This window comes from Dipodomys spectabilis, unplaced genomic scaffold (assembly GCF_019054845.1).
Source record: "Dipodomys spectabilis isolate Male_0828 unplaced genomic scaffold, ASM1905484v1 ptg000082l, whole genome shotgun sequence".
Lineage (NCBI taxonomy): Eukaryota > Metazoa > Chordata > Mammalia > Rodentia > Heteromyidae > Dipodomys > Dipodomys spectabilis.
The window spans coordinates 4,488,548-4,500,844 of NW_024870759.1; the positions used below are offsets into that span (position 1 = coordinate 4,488,548).

Below are 12,297 nucleotides of genomic sequence, written 5' to 3' on the forward strand. Positions count from 1 at the left end.
ATTCTAACTGGGGTGAGGTGGAATCTCAATATTGTCTGAATTTGCACTTCTTTTATGGCTAGAGAAGTTGAGCATTTCTTCATGTGTCTATTGACCATTCTTATTTCCTCTTCAGAGAAGTCTCTCTTTAAGTCTTTAGCCCACTTATCAATTGGGCAGTTGTTTCTTTGAGGGTTTGTTGTTGGGGAATTTAATTTTTTGATTCTAAGCATATTTGAGACATGAGACCCTTGTCCATTGTATGGCTAGTGAAGATCTTCTCCCAATCCATTGTCTTTCTATTGATCTTGCTAGCTATGTCCTTTGCCATGCAGAAGCTCTGAGGCTTCATGCAATCCCATTTGTCCAACCTTTCTTTGATTTGTTGTGTTTCTGGTTCTTTATTAAGAAAATTTCAGCTTGTGCCAAGGAGCCCTAGAGGCTCTCCTATTCCTGCCTGTAATATTTTCAGGATGTCTGCTTTGACTTCGAGGTCTTTGATCAATTTGGAGTTGATTCTGGTTCAGGGTGATATATAAGGATCTACCTTTAGTTTTCTACAGGTGTTTAACCAATTTTGCCAGCACCATTTACTGAAGAGGCTGTCTTTCTTCCATTCTATTTTTTTAGCTCCCTTATCGAAGATTAGGTGGCTTTTATTGCAGCATTGTTTATCATAGCTAAGATATGGAACCAACCCAGATTCTCCTCAGTAGATGAATGGATCAAGAAAATGTGATATATATACACATATATATATCACATTTTCTTGAAATATATATGTGTGTGTGTGTGTGTGTGTGTGTGTGTGTGTGTGTGTGCGTGCGCGCGCACACACACAATGGAATTCTATGCCTCCATCAGAAAGAATGACACTGACCCATTTGTTAGGAAATGGAAAGACGGGAAAAATATATTAAGTGAAATAAGCCAGTCCCAAAGAAACATAGGTCCCATGGTTTCCCTTATTTGCAATAACTAGTATATGTCTAGGACAAGCAGAAAAGGTCAAAAGATATGTACATATGATCATATAAGATGATGCTAAGTGAAATGAACCCCAAGATAGGGACACGAAGGTTCTATCTTTCTTGCTGCTGTTTTTAATGTATTTATGATGCACTATGTGATTTTTTTTGTTTCTTTTGTATGTTCTTCCCCCATGGTATAAGCCCTGTTTTCACTGTATTTGATTCCAGTGCCCTGATCTTGTTTATACATTTTTCTAATTTGGGGAGGGGACGGTAAATAACAAAATGCTTAAATAAGGATACAGGTTGACCCATTGTAACAATGAGATGTATAAGACACTATGTTGAAAATGAACTTTACAACTTCAGGAGGGGAGAGAGGAGTAGGGAAGGTGGAGAGTGAAAGGAAGGTAGGGGAAAAACAAAGGAGGGTAACAGTGCTTGATAGGAAATGTACTCATTACCTTACTCATGTAACTGTAACCCCTCTGTACAGTATCTTTACAGTAAACACACACATATGAGCAAACATATATATATGTATATGTATGTCTGTATAGATATATGTGCATATATATACACTAGTATATATATATATATATATATATATATATACACTAGTATATATATATATATATATATACTAGTATATATATATATATATATATATATTTAAAAATCCACAAGAAAAAAAGAAATCTATTGTCTTGGAATGAAACACCAAAACTATTGTGTATCATCTAGGCTATACGATCAAAGAATATTCCCTAATTTATTTCAAAATAATGAAGCAGTTAAATGTTCTGAGGAAAATACTCTGGGAGAATTAAATCTTACCTGAGTTCCTCTCTATAGGTTCAAACACTGAAATTGTGTCATCACTGAGAAAGAAGGAAATAACAAACATCCTGTCCATATCTACACATTTGTGTGTGATCAATTTTGCAAAATACCGGAGTATGTTGCTTATTTGGCCATAGCTGTAGAAGAGAAACAAGGAATAAAGTATTATACAATTAATCTCCCACATATCATGTTTATATTATTTTAAAAAATCAGGAACCTATTAAATGTATATCATAGGAACTTAACCTTTCTGAAGTGAACAAATCCAAATATCATCTGGAGGTTTTAATTCTAGATACAGAAGGAGTATCTCAGAATATTAGGTATCTCTTATTCTTTTGTAGCCTAGAAATCACATCAGGAATGGACTCAATACACATATCATAAACATGCCACTCATATGAATCAATTATTTTCTACACACAAGGCTAGCCAACAATTCTAATCACTGTGTCAGATAGAAGAACATCTAGTTCTGTGGCCTGAATCAGTCCAGGGTGGCATGCTCTGCTCAGGCCTGGGGTAACCCCATGTTTGACACCTACTATCTCATGCCCCCTACCTTGAAGCCCATCTTCCACCTTCCTGAGTTCCTCTTCCATCTTCCCAGCAATTTCTTTTGGTAGAAAAAGTAACCTTTCTCTTCCAAATGCTGAACTAAGTATTATAGACTTTTAAATACATATTTTATAGTACTTATTACCTGTATTATAAATCACCATGAATGAGTGTATATTATTAGGAATCACTAATATAATATTTTACAAGTTTTATATTCAATAAATGTTTGCAGAAACATTTGTAGAAATGTTTATCAAGACAAAGATTGGAAGTCATGCTTGGAATTCTGTGCATGAATATAGGTTGAAGATGAGATCAAGCCATAGGAATAAAAATTCCCTCAGGGTGACATTGATCAAGATATATTGTGTTCATTAGTTGTTAAATGGTAACTCCTTTGTACAACTACTTAAAGATAATAATAAAAAGAAAAATTAAAAAAAATTCCCTAAGGCTAGAGTGGTGGTGAGCACCCATAATCACAGCACTTAATTTGGAAGGTAGAGACAGAAACATTAGAAGTTCAAGGCCAGCTTGAGCTATATATCAAGACACTGTCTAAAAATCAAATAAAACGAAGTAATGAAGAAACCAGTTCCCAAAGGTGATTGTTTTTGTCACTGAAGAAAGTAATTCATGTTCTCTCAGCAGAAGCATGTCTACAGGTATCAACTGGTGAAAGGTAGCCCTTAAAACAAATAGCCCTCAGGGAACTCTTTCAGAATCAAAACCATTACACAATAAAAAATCAACTGTGTTTTTTTTTTTTTTTTTTTACCACATCTCTATCACAACTCTAAACAGAATGGTCCTCACTGGCAGATTTGCTTAAACTCATTCTTTGTGCTCATAGTGATGAAAACCGAAGTATTTGGTGGCTCATACCTGCAATCCTAGCTATTCAGGAGACCAAGCTCTGAGGATGATAGTTCAAAGCCAAGCCTGGGCAGACAAATCTATGGAACTCCAGTGAAGTAGCAAAAAGCCAGAAGTGGAGGTGTGGCTCAATTGGCACACACACAAAAAAGTACTTTATTTTTGTTTAGACAGGCAAATGGTACTTTTCTCTACCCCTTTCTTGGATTGTCCATGAAACTGGGCTGAGAATGCATGGTACCAAGATTCCCAGCTTGAAGTCTCCAGTGAGATGCAACCCAGGAATCTGTAAAACTAGCTCTAGGGTAGCCTGGGCAAAATAGAACGCCACAGCTCTGTTTTGTTTTTTTTTTCTTGTTGCCTAGCCCCCAGGCTGCAGAGATAGGTTTCACACAGTACAGGGGCCAGATTCACTTTGTCAAACATCATCTCTGGTTCATAAATGAACTGATAACTAATGGATCCAGCAGTTTCTTCATGTGATAAAACACATAGCGGAAGTATTATTGGAACAACTGAATAAGTTCCAATCTCAGGATGAATTAATACTACTGGAAATTAAACTTCTTAGAACTTAAATTTCAACATGCCATGGTTTTTTTTTTAACCTCGTTCTAGTGTTCTGGAGATTTCATCAATAGGAAACACAACCTACTCAATAAAATCTTTAGACTAACAGTTCACAAAGCTTATTGTATATAAAAGTCACCAGGGAAACTTGTTAAATATGCAGAAACCAGAGTCTCACCCCCAGAGATATGATCTCAATAGTTAGCTTGTATTTCTGGAAAGCTGCATTATGAATAAGTACACCAGGAAATTCTGCTGAGGAGGTCCCCCAGAGCACACTGGAAGAAACACTCCAAGTGTCTTCAAGTATTTCCTTGATTAATAGGCTCACTCTCAAACTTCTCTGAACATACTTTTATATAATCTCCACCCTCCAAGCTAAAACCTACCCATACCTCCTGCACCAACCATAATATCACACCCCATTTAATGCCACATAGACTTGTACTCTTGACTGGATGCCTTAAAAATATGTTGATTCCCACTGTCCCCAAATAAATTTCTAGATCAAGAAGCCATGTCTTATATTTGCTATATATAGCCCCAAACTCTCCCCTTTCTTTTCTCTCATGATAGTGATAGAACCCAGAACCTTCTGCATGCTATCGAGTTGCATCCCCATCCATCCACTTTCTCTTAAACCCAACAGGATTTATCCTTCCTAAACTGCTCTTATAGGGACCACAATGCCAATTCCAGTACTACATGTCTACATCTAACATAACAGATCAACAATTGCCCACTCTTTACATGATACTCTTGTTTCACTGGGCTCCCAGGATCATGCATTTTGCTCAATTTGTCCCTGCCCTGCCTCCTCTTATGTCCCCTTCTAGTCTTTTATGCTTCGTCCTCCTAGCTTTCTTCAGTCTCTTGTTATTTTTGGCAGTACTGGTGTTTGAACTCAGGCTCTTGCAATCTTGATAGGTAGTCATTGTATCACTTAAACCATGATTCCAGCCTTTTGAGGCCTTATTTTTCAGATAAGGTCTCACATTTTTGCCTAGGGTCAACTTCAGACCAAGTTCCTACTACCTATACCTTCCTCATAGCTGAGATTACAGAAGTACCACCACCATACTAGTTTATTTATTGAGATGTTGTCTCTCTAACTTTTTCCTTGTGTTTCCCCTGAATTATGAGCTTCCTGATCTTTTCCTCCAAAGAGGCTGGGATTATATACAGGTACCACTATTCCCAGTCCCTGCCCAATTTGTTGATTTGAAATATCCCAAGGTTTATGCATGCGCTCTACTTTCAAGGCTTTCATATAATTTGACTTTATGAATTGAAATACTATCTACATGTTGATTTCCAAGTTTGTGCCTGTAGCTCAGACTTCTATCTTGAACTGCTTGCTTATAAACACACCTGTTTCCACATTGTATTTAATAGCTATCTCAAACTTAACTTGTTCAAAATCTAAGCTTCTGTTCTTGCTCCAAAACCTACTTTATCTACAGTCTTGTCCATCTCAGTGCTGGCAAGTTCTCCCCTGCAGTAGCTTAGATTCAAAGCTTGAGAAACATCCTTAACTCTTAATTTCTTTCATATCTTATCCATCAGAAAACCTTGAAAATATTTCATTAAGGGCCAGTGGTTCACAACTATAATCTTCTGGAGGCTGAGATATGAGAATCAAAGCGTGGACGCAGCTCAGGTAAAAAGCCAGAAAACTGGAAGCATGACTGAAGTGATAGAGCACAAAGTCCTGAGTTCAGGCTCTAGTGTGGGCACAAAAAAATCCCTACAACACTTTCAGAATCCACTGTTTAATTTAATTCCTTCCACTGAACTCACCTAGATTCCAGTCATTATAATTTTTTCTTTTGATATACTATAGCAGCCACTTCACTAGCTCTAATTTTGCCATTATCCTCCCACAGTCTGCACTCAATATGGCACTGGAGGGATTTTTTTTAATATATCACAACCCAATGAAGTTGCTTTTCTGCTCCAGTCTCCCAGTGATGCCTCCTTAGGGAACTCAACAATCCTTATTATGATCTACAAGGCCCCCTGTGACCCATCCCATTATTTCTTTCCACTTCATCTCCATAAGGTATACTCTGCTCTCCACTCATCCACTTTATTGAAGCAAAAGGCCATATCAGCCTTATGGATGATTCTTCTTTATCCTAAGCATGCTTCTTGCTTAGAATATCATGCTCAATTATTTCTTCTGCCTGGAACATACTTTCTCTCAAAAAGATCCTTCACAACATGCTATCAAAAAAACTACTAGGCAGTGGTAAATATCTGTACCATACTCCCATCATCCTTTTCATAACACCTTAATACTATTGTACTATTTTAATGGTACGTCATACCATCTGTATACTACCTCATATGCTTTTGTATTATCTTTAACTTTTTGCATAGCTCTCCCAGGTGGAAGGAAGTTCTATGAATATAACAGGGCTCTGTATCTATTTTTTCCACTAATGTAATACAAATATCAAAGTTGTATGAGAATTGCCCAGGTAAGTGCTTGGCACACAACAGGTACTCAGGAAATATTTGTTGACTAAGCAAATCAATGGCTGACCCAGAGCTACACATCTACTAAATTCTTTATAACAAAAAAGCTATAGAGTGTTGTGATTAGAAGACATGTGAAAGCTTGTTTTTAATAATGAAAAATATTTTAAAGGGAGAAAAATGGCGGGTGGGGATAGCAGATAGACAAAGATATGAGATAAGTGAGAGATTAGGATTAAACCGTGACTTTGTGGATGATATATTGGTCATGAATAGCACAAGTATTGGAAATAGTCTTCCTGGTAGGAAGTCATCTGTTTCTTCAATCCAAAAATAAGAACTGAATTAGCAAATATTTAAAGTATTTACAAGCTTCACATCACCCATCCATTCCTTTTTTTACTAGACAATGTGCCAACATTGTTCTAACTCTTAGAAAAACAATAAGGCTGATGGCAATCCCTAACTTCAAATAGTTCTTGGGTTAGGGAACCCACAAATTATATAAATGAGTGATACTCAAGCCCTGTGATAAATACAAACTCTCTGACAAGAAAGGAACTCCACAAGTCAGATTTCTCTGGGTTTAAAACCTAATTCAACTAAAAATCAACTGTGTAAAGTTTGACAAGCTGAAGAGCCTCTCAGCACCTCTGTTTCTTCAAATCAAAAAATGGATGGGCCAGGTACTGGTAGTTCCTGCCTATAATCCTTAGATACTCAAGAGGCTGAGATCTGAGGGTCAAGATTCAAAGACAGCCTACGCAGAAAATTCTGTGGGACTCTTATCTCCAATTTTCAACAAAAAGCCCGAAGTAAAGGTATAGCTTAAGTGAAAAAGCCAAGCAAAAGGGTGAGGCTCCGAGTTCAACACACACACACACACACACACACACAATGAGAATGGATGATATTTTCCCAGGCTGTTTTAATGATTGAACAAGATCAAGTGTTAAGAAGTAATTAATACACAGTAATCACACTTATTGGTAGCAATATTATTATTAGAGAGATATTCAGCATGACATTGTAGACACACAGAACAAAGTAACTCATTCAACTCCGTGCTCTAAAAAGATATTCAGCAAGAAAGATACTCTGTTTCTCCAAGACATACTTGATAATCTCCCCACCAGGCCATCACAGTTATGTTTGTCCAGACAGTAAAGAGTTCTTTATCAAAACCTCTCATATGCCTTAATTTGAAATGATTTCTTCTAGTGACTCAAAGTAGCAGCATTAACCTCAGAACAATAGGACTCAGTACATTTGTTTCATAGCATTATACAAAATCAATATATCATGTACAATTTCGTGTCCTGATTCAGTTTCTTTATTTTTATAAAGAAACTATCCTTTGTATGCGCTGTGAGATCATCTTCCTTAGGTTCTCACAGTTTTGAAACCTTAGGTCATTTAAACTCCTGCATGAGTCTCCAGCCGAATGTGCCAGTTACTATGGAAACAAGGTCACTGTGTGGGAGGAGCTTGACGTGTATTCCTGGCACAAAACAAGTGGTAGACAGAAAGAAATGAAATTAGACACGTTTGTGCCTATAACTACCATCCTCCAGCTGGGATAGCATGACACACATATAGAACACTGTCTGCAGTCAGGGTTCTGTGGGCAAGTTTATACAGTGTAGAGAAAGAGAGACTAAGTCAACTGCCCACAAAGAACTGTTTCCTCCTGGGTTCCAGAAGCAACACCCTGGATAATATTTCATCTTGTTTACTTATAAGAAAACTTCCCTCTCCTTTTACAATAGGGACATTCTTCCTTCCCATCTCCTCTGAGTGGCTGCCCCTAAAAACAGCAGTTAGTAAAAGTCATCCATCAAAAGTCCTATCATGGAAGCTCATTATTAACACTATCATTAAGAGAATAAGTTGGTGTTTCTCTTGCATATCAAAATTAGTGATTTTCAAACTCTGGTACCTCAGAATCTCCTGGAAGCCTTGTGAAAACACAAGAGCTCTAGTGGGACTTACCCCCCAGTTGGTCTGGGAAATACCCCCAAATTAGTATTTGTAACAAGTATGAGAACCACGGTTTGAGTAGCACTGAATTTAAGACTTAAATAAAACTTTCAAGCCATTAGGAAAATAAAAGATTATTTCTTGAAAGACAAAAGACGTCATAGCACAGTAAATGCACAGTATAATTGTCAACAAGAGAATTGAACTATTTTTTACAAATAGAGTACAACTATTGCTATCTCTTTTTTAAAGAAAGTACAGCTATTGCTATCTTTTCTTTAAATGTTCAATGACGAAAATGTGACATAGTCAACATGATTGAATTCACAATGCTGAATTTTCCTTCTTCTCTTAGTCTTACTACACATACCTTTCATCATTTTTCTCCCCAGGATCTCCTCACCCATTTTCTCCTTCACATGGGACTGCAAATTGTATATCACATCCTATTTAAGCATCTACAACACTGCTCTATCAATTGTTTCCCTGACTTCTTCCTATGAAGCCTGCTCTCTCTGCAGAAGCAAAAATTAGCACTCAGCAGTACCTACAGACTTTGCATCATGTGTATTGGAATACTTTGGAAAAATTCATCATTCAGTCACATGAACAATCTATTGTTATGGAACTTAACCAAAACTCTCAAGTCAAAACAACCAAAATAACATTGTGAAAAACACTTTTATAAAGCATTGAAATAGCTAAATCAGGAGTTGTCAAACTACAGTCTATAGCCAGATCCAGCCAGCCACCTGTGTTTATGTGGCTTTGGAGAGAAGAGTAGTTTGTATATTTTTAAATTGTTGAAAAAAAATTGAAAGAATAATAATATTCTGTGACATGCAAAACGTAAATGAAATTCAAATACCAATGTCCATAAAAAGTTGTAATGGAACATAGTCAAACATGCATATTCTCTCATTGCCTTCATGCTAACTCACACATCTGAGTGGTTATGACAGAGATCATACAGCCTAACAAGCCAAAATTATCTGACCCCCCCAAAAATTTATAAAATAGATATGGAAAGACAACACAGAGGATAATATCATTACAGATGATACATTAAGTACTCAAGTAAGAAGCCAGTAATACCTTCATGCTAAGCAACTTCATTTTAAAAGCTACAAAGCTTGATGCAAGTGGCACACACCTGTAATCCTAGCTACTCAAGAGACTGTGAGGTAAGGATCAAGGTTTGCAGCCAGTTCAGGCAGACAAACCCAACATACTCTTATCCACAATTAACCAGCAAAGAACCAGAACTAGAGACATGCCTCAAGTGGTAGGGTACCAGTTGTAAGCAGAAAAGATTAAGCAAGAGTTTGAGGCCCTGAGTTCAAGCCCTAGTATCAGTACAAAAAAAAAAGCTACAGGGCTGGGAAGGTGGCTCAGTGGTAAGAGCGCTTGCCTTGCATGTCTGAGGCCCTGGGTTCGATTCCCAGCACCACGTAAGCAAAAAGAAAAAAGCTGGAGGTGGCGCTGTGGCTCAAGTGGTAGAGCACTAGCCTTGAGCTGAAGAGCTGAGGGACAGCACTCAGGCCCAGAGTTCAGGCCCCACTACCGGACCCAAAAAAAAAAAAAAAAAGCTACAATAATGTGTCCCTGAACTGGAAATCAGATGAGCTATGTGACATCTGTTTTAATATGAGGACTGTTATAAACTCCAAACAACATATTGGGGGATTGCAGTATTACAATTACGGTTCCCTTATCACCTGTCTTCTTCCATGAACTTCTTGAAGTTCTTCTGGTGAGGTGTGGGCCTGAGGCCTATGCAAGAACGAAGAGAATCCTCTTCAGATCCAAAGCCATTGTAAGGTGGAAATTTCCTTTCTATTTTTGGAGGAGGAGCAGGAGGCTCACATGGAATGGAGGGAAAGTTCTCTAGAAAAAAACAAAGGCAAGCAAAACATCAATATTATTTTTGCCCTGTTATAGCTGTTTTGAAAGGCTTGTTATGATTTCAAGATGAGCATGAAGATCTTTGTAGACTATTTTAAACTTTTTCAAATAACATGACAAAATCATATGAGAGTAAGTTTTGACCATGATTACTGAAACCACAGAAATCATTTAATAATCACCATTGTTTCAAAAGAAAAAAATTCAAATAAGTAAATATTTCTCTTTGGTTATCACATCTCTGAATATTATTTACTTCTATGGCTTTTTCCAATGATGTGAAATTCAAACTTGAAAACTTATGCTCTATTTTATCCTCTATTTTAACCTGTAATAAATTTAGCTCTCTCTTGTCTTCATTTACCATTTGCTAGTTAAATTCTTTTCTAAATAGGACTGTCCTCTGACCATTTCCCCTTTAACCTTACTCATTGGCCTGGTCCCCCTCCCACACCCTTTCCCAGACTATCCCTTGCCTCCAATTCAACTCTAAGACAAAGACATGACACTTGACTATCTAGTTCAAAACAAACAGAAAAAATAAAATTTCCTTCTTCTCACCAGCCACTGTTCCAGGTCACTCTGCTACTGCTCAGAAAATAAAGGCTGCAATTGTACTTAACACAGAGCAAAATAAAACAGAACCAAAAAAAAAAAAAGGACCTTAAAATACCCACTTGCCCATTCTCTCCAAGGGAGCACCAAATATTATTGATGGTGGTGACAGATCTGGAAACATATTTGTAATAGTCTAGAAACTCATTTGCAAGGCCGTGCAATCTCTGAGAAACAACCATACTTTCTAGGACAAGTAACATATTCACCAGATCTATTCAAGTCACTATTTACCCCAACAAATGGGAACCAAGATATCCCAACAAGTGGCAAAAGAAAAGATGCTAGGATCCTTCCTAAAACAAAACCAAACCAAATCATATAACCCACTTTCCACATCTTCTCCAAGACTGATTACTATTTCAGTTGTCAACAATAGGAATTCCACTGTCAACGTTCTAAAGGAAGAGTACCAACTTTAGTATATAACACAATAAGAGAGAAATGTGCATCAACCTCTCATTTTTTTAATATCTTTCCTGTAAAGGTGATAAATAGAGGTTTCCTAAGATTTCTTAGAAAGACTTTATGTGAAATTACCCCAAGCACAATCCCTAAAAGAATATTGTTCCAACCTAACAGAAACTGTTCACAGCAGACGTGTTGACAAAGAGCAGATCATTCAATATTTTGCACTGGCTCAGTGAAAAGGAGTAGCCAGTCTTCCAGTAAAGAAAAGTCTTGTAAGCCTCTGCTATTGCTATTTTTGTGGTGATTAAAGACATGTCTTGGTAATAAAGAGAAATTTTTAAAAGTTGGAATTAGAATTGCTGTAAATTCTATCAATGCTCACCATTGCATCAAACACACTACTGGCTAGGCCATTCGTTTCAGGGCAGCACCACAGCAATCGCAGGGTAGCTCTATGTGATTATTAGAAAATTGGTAAATAAGTTGATTCCTCCACTAGGAGACATACACATAGAACTGTACTTACTGATCTGAGCAGTCTTACCAAAAGAGGACACATACTGCATCACAAAATAATTAAGAAAATATTCCACACTCCTCTCTATTACAAGTCCCATAACATAATGTTGTTTTCTCAACTGCATAATTTCTGCTATAGATTTAAATAACAAAAGAACAAAATTAGGACTTTCCACTGCACCCACAGTGCCATCTAGTGTATAAAAGTGGAGAACTGTTCCACTCCGTCACCTCTGACTTTGGCATACAACATTCATCTTTTTGGAAACCTTAACTTAAGATCCAACTTTAAATCACATTTCACATACATACACAAGGCTGTGACCTCACACTTGAATAATAAGCTGATTTTTCATCACTCTAGCATCCTGCATGTTTCAGGTATTCGAAAATAATCATTAGATAAGTGAAAAGGTACACATTATTTTTGTGAAAAGCATCTTCCCAAATGTCTTCTGTAACTGGCATCTGCTAGAACCTGACAGGTGTTCTGATTCCTCGAATTCCAAATGATTTGTGAGCATGCATGGACTGAATGTTTATCTGTGATTGACTAGATGTGAGCAAATTGCACAAAGACTGT

The 12,297-nt window shown here is 37.1% G+C and overlaps 1 protein-coding gene across 1 annotated transcript in view; it reads right to left on the reverse strand.

The window, feature by feature from the left end:
* Efhc2 (EF-hand domain containing 2) overlaps positions 1 to 12,297 on the reverse strand; it is a 191,742-nt gene that overhangs the window by 65,242 nt on the left and 114,203 nt on the right. Inside the window, exons 8-9 of the mRNA XM_042683643.1 lie at positions 9,983 to 10,151; positions 1,788 to 1,930 (exon numbers count right to left, since the gene is read on the reverse strand). Of these exons, the coding sequence (XP_042539577.1) occupies positions 1,788 to 1,930; positions 9,983 to 10,151 (312 nt within the window). The remainder of the gene's footprint in view (positions 1 to 1,787; positions 1,931 to 9,982; positions 10,152 to 12,297) is intronic.